Genomic DNA, 13,173 nt, shown 5'->3' on the forward strand with positions numbered 1-13,173 from the left:
AAATAGAAACACCAAATTAAAAGTGTATGAACATTTATGTAAATGTAACACAGTAATCTCTTTGATTAATCACTTATATGGATACAAATCAAATGCTCAATTATTCGGAGAGAATATGAGTAAGATGGTGGTTGTCGCCAACAAATAAATAACCATAAATTCACAAACTAGGTAGCATATGTTGGTAAATGGACCGAATCCACGATGATTGGTTCAATTTATAAACTCTATAAAAATCACTTTGTAAAAATACTTTTAATACGAATATAAAAGAAAAAGGGGGGGGGGGGGGGGATATTTTCTTGTTTAAAATCTAAGTTGTACTAGGACTATAAAGTTGCAATTAAACAATAAAATGTTAGCTTTAGATCGATAAATGTGAGATGGTTGATATTGGACTTCATCACATGGGTATCTAGCTAGTTTATCAATATGTGTTATGGTGCAATACTTGTGACTTAATCTAATTTGGCTATTAGACCTTTCTTAATTAATACAATAGTCTTAGAAGTTTATAACAAATTTTCTTAGTCTAGGTCACAATTCAATGAAACATGCAATTTGTGAAAAATCAACTATCATTATGGTTTAAGAGTCACCAAATCTAAAAAGAATCAAAATGTTTCCATTACCATTTTGGAGAAAATATTTTCATGACATAAATAAAATGAACACAAGCACATAAATAATTTGTTGCTTGTTAATTTGAAAATTCATTACTTAATCAAGAAATTAACCAGCTAATAAAACATTCACACATCTAAACCTATGATTAAATATATATATATATATATATATATATATATATATATATATATATATATATATATATATATATATATATGAATACAATAGATGTTTTACTAGAAATTACTTTCATAGATATTAACCACAAGTTCATAAATACCTTCAAAACAACTAGCTATCAATGAATTATACCAACATCAACCAAGTATTTATTACCTAACACGGCTAAGTTTAACCATAAAGGAAATAGTTTAGAAATACCAAACAAAATCAATATGAAATGAGATGAAGTTGATGTTCTTCATGATTTAACCAAGCTCCTAAAAGCTCCAGAGAAAACATAAAAGTTCTGATCCAAAACTCTCAAACGAATCCCACCCAACTTCCATAAATAACAACCAAATCTAAATTGATGAAATTATCCCTTATGGGTTCACTCGGTTAGGGATTGATATGTGCATATTTATACACATATTTATACAACATACATTAATATTTTAATTACTTTTATGCCCTTAATAGAACAAAAGATACTTAATTTGCTATGAATTGTGTTGTAGGGACTAAAAGACTTGTTTGGAGCAAAAAGAAAGTTGGAAGTTGGATTAAGGAAGCTAGAAGATGGAAGATTGAACCAAAGCAATAAAATGAAGAAAAATACACCCAACACGTCGTGGTGATCCTACCACGACGTGGCGTCTTGAAGATTCCCGATCATATTCGATGATTTGGAGATTACGGGATAAACACAATCACCACGACGCGGTGCCCTGCTTTCGGGAAAAGAATAAATATCTCACATAAACCTCCGAATGGGACTCTGGAGAATTCGAAGCTTTTTGAGGCAAAGGCACTGGAATTAAGCATTGGAAGCAAGGAATTCAATCACAATCATTAGAAGGAGGAGATCAAAGGCAACTAAAGAGGGTAAAAAGGTATAGGAGCCAATATATGACGATAAATCATATATAAAATTGAATTAATAAATTTAATTGGTCAATTAATTATAAGTCTAAGCAACTCGAACCGAACACTAGTGAACTTGTAAGTTTATCCGCTTGATCACCGAATAAATTGTTGGATTAGTGTCTAAGTCCATAACTATTTTGGTATGTACTTGACCCGATAGTGCATGATCCTTTTGGGTTGCCTTCACCAAAGCAACTTGATAGGATGAATTATGGAGAGAAATGATTAAATATGATTTATTAATATATTATGAGAATAATATATTAAAGGAGAAATCATATTGTTTAATTAATATTAGTCAATAATTAATTGGTAATTAGTTTTGTGACTAAAAGAGATTAATTAAACTTAAGGGACTGGAATTGTAATTATAAGATAATTGCAATTTGGGACATGGATTGCCTTATATTAAGGAATGGACGAATTACATGGGGAAACCCATGAGGAAATCGTCCAAGGCCTTAAGGAAAGGGATCCATGGGTTGCTTAGGGCTTAAGCATCCAAATTAGGGTTTCCTTGTTAGATAACCCTAATAGCCTAACTATATATACATCCCTTATGACCCAAAAACGTGGCCAAGACTTCTTCTAGCGTTTCACACGTTTTAGGGCAGCCTCCATCCTCTCTCCTCTTCATCCTCTTGCTCTTGGTGTTTGTGAACCATTAGAGGAGTGACATTTGTGACTCTAAGCTTTCTAAAGTCAATAGAAGAAGGATTTGAGATTGTTATTGCTACATAACAATCAAGGTAATATCTTAAACCCATTCTTATGTTAATATGATTACTTGTATGCTAGAATTAGGGTTTATAGTCTTGGATAACTTGCATGTACAATAGAGAAACCTAGATCCAAGCATTAGGGTTTGTATGAGCACATAGGATGTTCTTAGGACCAAAACCCATTAGTGGTATCAGAGCCTAGATTGGTTTCTATTGTATTGATGCCTTGTATGTTGAAAAAATTCGATTTTTGTGGTTTACCGGCACACTAAATGGTTCTAAGCAAAGGTAGAAAAGGGTGACTCAATGTTTGTCATAGTTCGGTGGAGCGTGTGTGGTTTACCAGCACATTGAATAGGTGACTGTAACATGTGGGGGCACCATGTAGTTTGCATGGTTATTCACACCCGCTTTGTGATCCTCGGCATCCCAGTCACAAACTAGAGGGGCATATCGAGATTTAAACATGCCATTGAAATGTTCAATGAATCTCATAGGATCTAGGAGTTTTCATAGATTTAAAACTTAAATTTCCTTTTTTGTTTTTCATGGTGGAAATTAGTGAATCGTCATTCACTTACCTTCAAATGTTCGGCAATTTGGGTTACGACATCCCTCTCCCGAGTTGTAGAATATTGTGTTGGGTCCTAGCCTTAGTATCTCATTTGGGTGATTTACTAAGGACTCAATCAATCAACTAACTTGAATTCGTTTTCTCCCATTTTGTAGATGTCAAAGTTCGACAACTATGGTCTTCCCAAATCCTGTGGAACAAGCATTCCACATGAAGATGGTATTCCACGATTCGATCGAGGAACAAGAAATCATGCTTCACTTCCTCCACCTCCTCCAATTGTTCTCCCTAACCCACAAGATCGAAGAATTGAAAGGTTCAATATCACTAAAGCCTATTGGAAATGAAACATGAAGATGGTAAACCCGTGTGTGCCCACGTTCTAGGAATGAAATCACACATTGATAGGTTGATAATGTTGGGTGTGTCATCCCCGGATGAGTTAGCTGTGAACTAGGTTTTGCAGTCACTCCCTGAATCGTATAATGAGTTCAAAAGAAAGTATTATATGATGGATCATGACGATAACCTCATTGACCTAACTTACATGCTCATTGCTGCTGAATCAGAAATGATTTGGCGAAGCAATGGAGCGTATTTGTTGGGAAAGTCAACCGACCATGCTTCCGAGGACATTCTAGGAGAAGCGACATGCGTTTGCTGCCAAAAGAAAGGGAGTTGGATAGAAGTCTGCCCTAAGAGCCTGAAGATTCCAAAGATGGGAGAGTCAAAGAGTATGGCTGTGCTTCAGGTAAAATCCACTATATAACTCCATTAAGTTCCTATTCGTTGATTCTTAATACATGATGTGATAAGATTGCATTTGAATGTTTTGCAGGATCAGTGAAAAGAAAGGAAGCTTGATGAGTCTAATCACAAAGAAATGGATTTCGATCGCATGGACTTGAAGATTAGATTTTGAGCTTAGATATTTATAATAGAATTGTTAGGAATATTTGACTACATAGTTTTCAATGGATTTTACATTGTAAGGACAAATGTTTTCCGCTGCTTTTATAAATAAAACAAATTTTGGTTTGACTTATTTATTTATTTGTTTATTTCCTTGCAATGAAATCGTTATGAAAACTGATGTTTACATATTTCTACAACGAATGGATATGATTCTTATTTATGGAAATGTCGAGAATCTACCAAATAGGGAGAGTTTCTCATCGCCCAAGTTTCAATTGGACAGAAACTTGGAATCATGCAACTTGGTTGCACGATGAATGAGAAATTTCATATTTGGAAATTAGACTAATTCATTGACAAAGTGTCAAGTGAAGGACTAGGAGATCGAGTACACAAAGTTGCGTGTTGATCATGTCCACCATAAGAGTAACAAAGACATTCGTCATGATTTACTAACGGTTTAGTAAATATGATTATACTTATAAGATTAAGTGTAATTCTGAATTGATTGAAAACGTTTAAATCAATAACAGAACGAATAAGAAGAATCAAGTAGGCAGAAAGATAGAAGTTTCTCCATTCTAAGAAGAAGGGAGAGTACCTTTTATGCTTTATGATAGGTCTTAATGATTAAGAATCATATCTCAATTGATCCTCTAAGTGAGTCTTAGTACAATTGTATGTCTAAGAAGAGGAATCAAGAATTGAAGAAATGGTTAAATCAAGAAGTCAATCATACTTCGTTCCAAAACAAGTCTTAGAGTTAAGATTGTGACATTGAGTGATAAGTATTAAGAAGGTTTATAACATTCATCAAATGTGGAAAGTTGTGATGTCTTGGATAAGACAAAGACCAACTAGGACCAATTTATGAAGTGTTTTGATAAAAGCTACACTAACTCTTGAATATTTGTCAAGAAATGTTTATTGACAAGAGAATCCTATATGTCAAGGAGTCAGTGGGAGTCTTAATAGTCTTGAAAGGGTTCAAGAACAAATCCAAATAGACCTTATCGATCATCAATAGCACACGAGTCGAGGTTTACAACCTATCGTGTTGACACTATTTTGTTTCTATGCCATTCTAATTGAGTTAATTATGCATGTGAGTCCTATGAGTTCTCGTTTGAATGCATAAAAGGCAAGGACCTTGATCAATGGAAAGCACATTGATAGGAAAGGGCGAGCTACTTAACTACTTGGAAGACATGGTGGGCAGTTGTGCTACCATAAGGCAAGAAATCAAGACTAAGAAAGTTCGGTCCATATGAGTTTGAATTTGTCGTGAACTTTGGTTTTGACAAATTCACATGGATAGGAATACATACACCATTAAAATATAAGTGTCATAAGATTCCCTCCTTCATGAAAATGAATGTGAGGAAATGCTTTCCCTAAGAGATATTTTAAAAGGATAGTGATTGTGGAAATTGTGTTCTCGAATTCGATTATGGTTACGATATCCCTTTCCATGATTCGAATTGTGAGGTTTGGCAATTAGTCTGAATTGTTTAGATAAACATACGAGCTATCTAAGGGAAAGGTGTATAAGCTTAGATAAAGTATTATCAAAGCATTAGGTATTAAAAACATGAACTTAAGAAATTCAAGAAGTATTGTTTTTCTAAAAGTTAAGCTGTTTCTGAATACATGTCAAAGCTAGTGGGAGCATAAGTGTTATGTTTATAATAATCATCATGAAAGTGGGAGCATAAATGTTATGATAGAGTATGATTATTATGGCAAGTATTGCAAGTTAGCAATATTAATTATAGAAAACAAGATTCATACTTTGCAAAGTTGTAAGGGTTGAATAGTTGTTTTGCTATAATTAAGGGAGAGAATATTATACTTCATTTCAAATCTAAAGGCTTAGGTTGTGGAATGTTAATAAATTTAGTCAAGGGTACATAGTGTGTTCTTAAAATTTCGATTATGATTACAACATTCCTCTTCACAATTCGAATTTTGAGAACATAGCAAATAAAATATTATGGCAGAAGATTGATGAAGTATCAAATATTTATGTAAGACATTATGCATTGTGTCCCATACGCTTCGGGTATAGGATCGATTGCAAATGCTATAATATTTGACCATTCTAAAATTTTCCAAATGTCTAGCGCATTTAGAGGGAAAAAGGACAAGAATTGGTTTTGACTAAGATAATTAAACAACTATCAAAGGACAATCCAAAGTTCGTCGAGGATTGGTCGCTTGTGAGTAGTTGGAAGTATAGTATTGGAAAATATGGAGATGTTTCCATATTGGATGGACCATATCGACATTATTATGAATAGATAAGATTCTATTAAGAATAAGTTGTCATATGGAAAATATGGAAACGTGTCCATATTGGGAATTGAATATTGAAAATCTATGTCTAGATTAGAAACTTTTATGCAAAAGGATGTTCAAAGGAATGTACTTTGAGTGAGAGACATCATATCTAAGGAATTGTGTTGTAACAATCTCCTATAGAAGACTTTGTAATTTCATTGGCAATAGTCTTTGTGACTTTAGTGCAATGACATTACAAAATGGATCATTGCATAAAATGTTAGAATCTAGCATATTCTATAAGTGGCAAGAATTTTATACTCTTACACTTACGAAAAAGGATTTGGAGTTGTGAAATGAGAATGATTGAAAATGTGCTCAATTTGATCTATTTCACATAGTAAGAACCATAGGTAAACATTGTGTGCATGCTAGGAGCATGGGACAAGTGTAATAATTCAAGTAAGAACTTGATTAACCGAAACAACAAATAATGAGTAATCGATATGGTGATAAATAAAAGGTGTTTTATTTATGCTCAAAGGTTTGAGGCCATATGGGATTAGTATTATCCTTGTGTTTCACTTTGCATGTTTTGACTTCCTGAATAATTTAATTGGTTAAGAACAGTCAAATTATTCGAACGGGCCACAGTCGTTCATATGTTGGAAGTAGGTATGAATGAAGATTGTCGTGAATTGGTGTGTGGATTGTCTAAAGAGCATTAGACATAAGCAAATGTTTGCTGCAACGTTCATGAGTGCTTATGAATATGATTTGATTAGGTTAGAATGACTATTTTTCTTAATTGAATTTGAATCTTATGATCTTGTGATTTGCAAAATTGTAGGACTAGAGTTTTGATTAAAACCTAGGGTTAAGTAGAAAAGAGGGTAAAAAGGTATAGGAGCCAATATATGACGATAAATCATATATAAAATTGAATCAATAAATTTAATTGGTCAATTAATTATAAGTCTAAGCAACTCGAACCGAACACTAGTGAACTTGTAAGTTTGTCCGCTTGATCACCGAATAAATTGTTGGATTAGTGTCTAAGTCCATAACTATTTTGGTATGTACTTGACCCGATGGTGCATGGTCCTTTTGGGTTGCCTTCACAAAAGCAACTTGATAGGATGAATTATGGAGAGAAAGGATTAAATATGATTTATTAATATATTATGAGAATAATATATTAAAGGAGAAATCATATTGTTTAATTAATATTAGTCAATAATTAATTGGTAATTAGTTTTGTGACTAAAAGAGATTAATTAAACTTAAGGGACTGGAATTGTAATTATAAGATAATTGCAATTTGGGACATGGATTGCCTTATATTAAGGAATGGACGAATTCCATGGGGAAACCCATGAGGAAATCGTCCAAGGCCTTAAGGAAAGGGATCCATGGGTTGATTAGGGCTTAAGCATCCAAATTAGGGTTTCCTTGTTAGATAACCCTAATAGCCTAACTATATATACATCCCTTATGAACCAAAAACGTGGCCAAGACTTCTTCTAGGGTTTCACACGTTTTAGGGCAGCCTCCATCCTCTCTCCTCTTCATCCTCTTGCTCTTGGTGTTTGTGAACCATTAGAGGAGTGACATTTGTGACTCTAAGCTTTCTAAAGTCAATAGAAGAAGGATTTGAGATTGTTATTGCTACATAACAATCAAGGTAATATCTTAAACCCATTCTTACGTTAATATGATTACTTGTATGCTAGAATTAGGGTTTATAGTCTTGGATAACTTGCATGTACAATAGAGAAACCTAGATCCAAGCATTAGGGTTTGTATGAGCACATAGGATGTTCTTAGGATCAAAACCCATCATAAATAAGCTAGTTTGCTAAAGGATTAAATTGGTGAATACCAATTTCGTCATCTTGGGAATCGTTAGCCAAAGAAACTAAATCCATTGCACTTCTATGAAACAACTATAATAACAACAAATCCGAAGTTGAACGAAAGTCTCTTTATCATCTCAGTAATTCATACTTGTTACTTGCTTATTTTTAGTGCTAGTTTTATCAAGTGAATTTTTGAGTTAGTTTAGTAAATCAAGTATCTAGTCTTGCAAAACTAGGAAAACAACCCCTCTTTTAATTTAATTATTAATTAGTCAATAGTAAAATAAAGCAATCTAAACACCGTTCCTTGTGTTCGACACTCATTCTTACCATTGCTATACTATTGCACAATTAGATACGCTGCCTAGTGGGTTTAATAGTCCAATAAAGTAAATTACTTTTATAAATTAACTTGAATAAAATATAAGGATATTAAATTACACATCAAGTCTTTGGCGCTGTTGTTGGGGAAAGGTTCGGTTTTAATTACTTTATATTGCTATTTTTAGGACTATTTTCTGCTAGAGTTTAGTTTTTAATTTTTATTTTAGTATTTTTTGTATTTTAGGTTCACCACATCGTGGTAATTTCTACCATGTCGTGGTATAGCTACTGTAGGAATTTTATTTTTCGTTTTTTTTTTCTTTTACGTATTTTCTTTGTTTATTTGCAGATCATTTATGACCAGAGGAGGAAATACACCTTTGATTGCACCACTTGAAGACCCGGAAGCTACTTGAAGGAAGAACAAAGGCAAAACCGTTGGAGAAACCGCAACATCAAAGAACTCACCTTTGAAGAATCTCAAATCTGTGTTTACCAAGAAAAAGAGCAGTAAATCAGGACAAGCCAGCATCTCTTTGGCGGACGAAGACCCGAAGAAGGAGGACACTGAATACGAAACAGAAGGAGACGAAAAAGATCTTACATTTGATAACGAAAGTGACCTAGAAGACGAAGCCGACAACACCATGGCTAACATTGACGAAGTTCCCATGGACTAGTGGAAGAAGAAGATGCGTGAAGATACCGGCCCAGGACTCGTGCAACCCACGCTTCCGACAAATGCCAACTTGAAGCTTAAGGGCCACATACTCGCACAACTTAAGGAACTCCCATTCTACGGTAAGGATTACGAAGATGCGTACAAACATCTAGAAGAGGTCAACGACATAGCCGACTACTTCAATGTTCCAAATGTGGCTCGCAAAACTGTATTTGCTTCGTATGTTACCCGTTACATTCAAGGGGGACGTGAGAGATTGGCTAAAATCACTTCCTCCCAGATCCATTACTACTCCGACAAGATGAAAGAAGAATTCATTGATCAATTTTGCCCACCCTCAAAGATAGCGAAGTTGAAGAAAGCCATAGCCAACTTTGAGCAACAATCTGGAGAGTCACTTTATGAGGCATGGGAAAGATACAAGAGTTTGTTGAGGAACTGCCCACATCATGATCTGAACAGTCAACAAGAAGTCTCCATTTTCCATGATGGAGTAAATGTGACAACTAGGCAGCTCCTTGATTCTCAAGGACCACTTACAAAGAAGGCACCCCCGATGATAAAACAGCTAATTGAAGAATTCTCTAAGCACTCTAGAGAATACCATAATCCAAGGAATGAATTAGCAAAGGGATCGGTTAATGCTGCTTCGGAGGATATGGCGGCAGTTTTGGCAATGTTGGACAACATGGATAGGCGAATGACTAAGATGGATCAAACAATCCATGTTATTCGGGTTGGGTGTGAAAATTGTAACGGGCCTCATTTGACTAGAGATTGTGACCTTGATGAAAATGGAAACCGGATGGTTCAAGCTTTCTACTCGAGCAGTGATCGTTTTGATGACAATTGGAGAAAACCCAAGAAAAATTGGATACCTTATGAAGAATACGAAAAGGCTAAGGAAGAGAGATATGAACAAAAAAAAGAGGAACCACAAGCTGAAAAGAAATCTGACTTGGAAAATATGATTACCCGATTTATAGCCGCTTCCGAAAAAAGGCACGAAGGAGATGAAGCAGCAATAAAAGAACAACAAGTATTCATGAGGGAACAACAAGAGACAATGAGAAATACACAAGCACTGGTTAGAAATCAACAAGCTTCAATCCTCACTATAGAGAAGCAACTCGGGCAACTAGCGAGCCAATTAAATGAAAGATCACCGGGAGCACTTCCGGGAAATACTAAACAAAAACCCGAGAGGAGCTCACATTCAAGCCATCACCACTAGAAGCGGGAAAATTATCACTCACTTAACCCCTATTGACAGAAACAAACCAGAAGTGGAACAGGAAGGACAAGAAGAAAATAAAAAAAATGAGTCTGGGCAATCACCACGACGTCGTGAATCCACGACGACGTGGCAATACACTGAGAAGAAAAATACCGAACCGGTGAAGCCATATCGTCCACCACTTCCCTTCCCATGCAGAGCAATTCAAGAGAAGCATGTTGAAGATTACCGGAGGTTCTTAGATCACATAAAATCTCTTGAAATCAACATTCCATTCCTTGAGGCTTTAGCTGAAATGCCTAAATATGCCAAATTTCTCAAGGACTTGTTAACAAACCGCAAGAAGATGGAGGGGCTATCTAAGGTAGTGTTGAATGAAACTTGTTCTGCTGCTATGTTAAACATGATACCAAAGAAGAAGGGGGATCCAGGAAGTATAACCTTGCCATGCCAATTTGGAAATCTTGCAACTAGTCATGCTCTAGATGACTTGGGAGCAAGTGTTAACTTAATGCCCTATTCGTTTTTCAAGAAGCTCGACCTTCCCGAACCAAGACCGGTCCACATGGTTATTCATTTGGCCAATAAAACTATGACATTTCCAAGGGGTATTTGTGAGGACCTGCTAAGTGAAAGTTGACAAGTTTGTTTTCCCCGCGGATTTTATTGTTTTGGATATGGAGGAAGATGAGCAAGTCCCGATCATTCTTGGAAGGCCATTCTTGAGCACCGCCCGAGCTTTAGTTGATATAAGGGAATCCAAGCTTACGTTACGTGTTGGAGAAGAAGCGGTGACTTTTGGTGTTAATCGGGCTATCAAACATTCAAGGATGAGTGATGATACGGCGTTTTTAGTTGATGTGTTGGATGAAGTACTGGAAAAAGAGCTAGCAGGTTGGAAAGAAAAAGAAAATGAGGGATTTATGGTGCTAGATGAAGGAAATTTTGATGCCAAACTCGACCTACAAGAATTGGAGAAGTTATTGGAAGAAGGCGAGTACAATGAAGCAATAAAAGAGATAGAAGAGACAACACGACGTGGTGAGGATGCCACGACGTGGCAAAGTTTTTATTCGCGATCTGGAATTAAAAATCACGACACCACGACATGGCAGGATCACCACGTCGTGGTGGCTGACGCAAAACCAAAACTCGAGCTGAAAGCCCTTCCCGAACATCTGGAGTATGCATTCTTAGAAGAAGAACAACAAAAGCCAGTAATCATTGCTTCTGACCTAGCAAAACACGAGAAAGAAAGCCTAGTTAAAGTTCTAAAGAAGAGACAAAGTGACATTGCATGGAATATCACTAATATCAAGGGGATTAGTCCAGCCTATTGTTCTCATAAAATCAATTTAGAAGAAGAAGCTAAACCCATAGTACAACGCCAAAGAAGACTCAACCCAAACATGCAAGAAGTAGTTAAAAAAGAGGTGGTGAAACTATTAGATGCTGGTATCATTTACTCAATATCTGATAGCACATGGGTGAGTCTAGTACATGTTGTGCCAAAGAAAGGAGGAATGACAGTGGTCACCAATGAAGCTAACGAGTTGATCCCAACAAGGACAGTTACCGGATAGTGCGTTTGTATTGACTATTGAAGGCTTAATGATGAAGCATGCAAGGATCATTTTCCGCTACCATTCATCGATCAAATGCTCGAGAGGTTGTCCGGTCATCTTTATTATTGTTTCCTTGATGGTTTCTCGGGGTACTTTCAAATTCCAATTGACCCAAAAGATCAAGAGAAGGCCATTTTTACATGCCCAAGTGGAACATTTTCATATAGACACATGCCTTTTGGGTTATGCAATGCACCAGCCACTTTCCAAAGGTACATGATGGCTATCTTTCATGATATGATCGAGAAGTTTATGGAGGTTTTCATGGATGACTTCTCGGTTTTCAGGTCCTCTTTTAAAGATTGTTTGTCCAACTTGGATCTAATGCTAGCAAGATGTGAGAAGACCAACCTTGTTCTCAATTGGGAGAAGTGTCATTTTATGGTGAAGGAAGGAATTGTGTTAGGTCACAAGGTCTCAAGGATGGGGATAGAGGTGGATAGAGCGAAGGTTGATACTATAGCCAAATTACCACCTCTAACAAATGTCAAGGGGGTAAGAAGCTTTCTAGGCCATGCGGGATTTTATAGGCGCTTTATTAAAGACTTTTCGAAGATCACAAGGCGCTTGACTCAACTTCTTTTGAAGGATGCCCCATTCAACTTTTCTAAAGAATGTCTTGATGCATTTCATTTGTTGAAGGAAAAGTTGCCTACTACACCTATTATGATAGCTCCAAATTGGAGTCTTCCTTTTGAGCTTATGTGTGATGCTAGTGAATTTGCGATGGGAGCTGTTTTGGGACAAAGAATTGACAAGCATTTTCAACATATCTACTATGCAAGTAAGACCTTGAACCCAACACAAGAGAACTACACTACTACAGAAAAGGAGCTACTAGCAGTGGTTTTTGCATTTGATAAATTTCGCTCATATTTGGTTTTGTCAAAAACCATAGTTTTTATCGACCATTCTGCTCTTAAGTATCTTTTTGCTAAACAAGATGCTAAGCCAAGGTTGATCCGTTAGGTGTTGCTGCTACAAGAATTTGACATTGAAATACCAGATAAAAAGGGGATGGAGAACGTGGCTGTCGATCGTCTATTGAGATTGCAAAACCCGCACTTGGAGGAGATAGAATAAAACAAGATTGGAGATGAATTTCCCGAAGAATATTTATTGGTTATAGCAGGAGAGATTCCATGGTTTGCAGATATAGCTAACTATTTAGCAAGTGAATACATTCCAAACGACTTGACCCTCCAACAAAAGAAGAAATTCTTTTCAAAAATTAAGTAT

General features: G+C 35.9%; 1 protein-coding gene and 1 non-coding gene across 2 annotated transcripts; one reads left to right on the forward strand and one right to left on the reverse strand.

Annotated features, from left to right (window-relative positions):
- Positions 1-9,082: 9,082 nt before the first annotated feature.
- LOC111895073 (uncharacterized) lies at positions 9,083-10,306 on the forward strand. The gene has a single exon (XM_023891189.1). The coding sequence runs from the start codon at positions 9,083-9,085 to the stop codon at positions 10,304-10,306; it is 1,224 nt and encodes a 407-aa protein (XP_023746957.1).
- LOC111895092 (small nucleolar RNA R71) lies at positions 9,422-9,528 on the reverse strand. The gene has a single exon (XR_002851418.1). It is a non-coding gene; the product is annotated as a small nucleolar RNA R71 (small nucleolar RNA).
- Positions 10,307-13,173: the final 2,867 nt, after the last annotated feature.

The sequence above is a fragment of the Lactuca sativa genome, chromosome 1 (assembly GCF_002870075.4).
Source record: "Lactuca sativa cultivar Salinas chromosome 1, Lsat_Salinas_v11, whole genome shotgun sequence".
Taxonomy (NCBI): domain Eukaryota; kingdom Viridiplantae; phylum Streptophyta; class Magnoliopsida; order Asterales; family Asteraceae; genus Lactuca; species Lactuca sativa.

Excerpts from the sequence above, each read along its gene's own strand:
- LOC111895073 (XM_023891189.1), top strand. The coding sequence starts at position 9,083 with ATGCGTGAAGATACCGGCCCAGGACTCGTGCAACCCACGCTTCCGACA.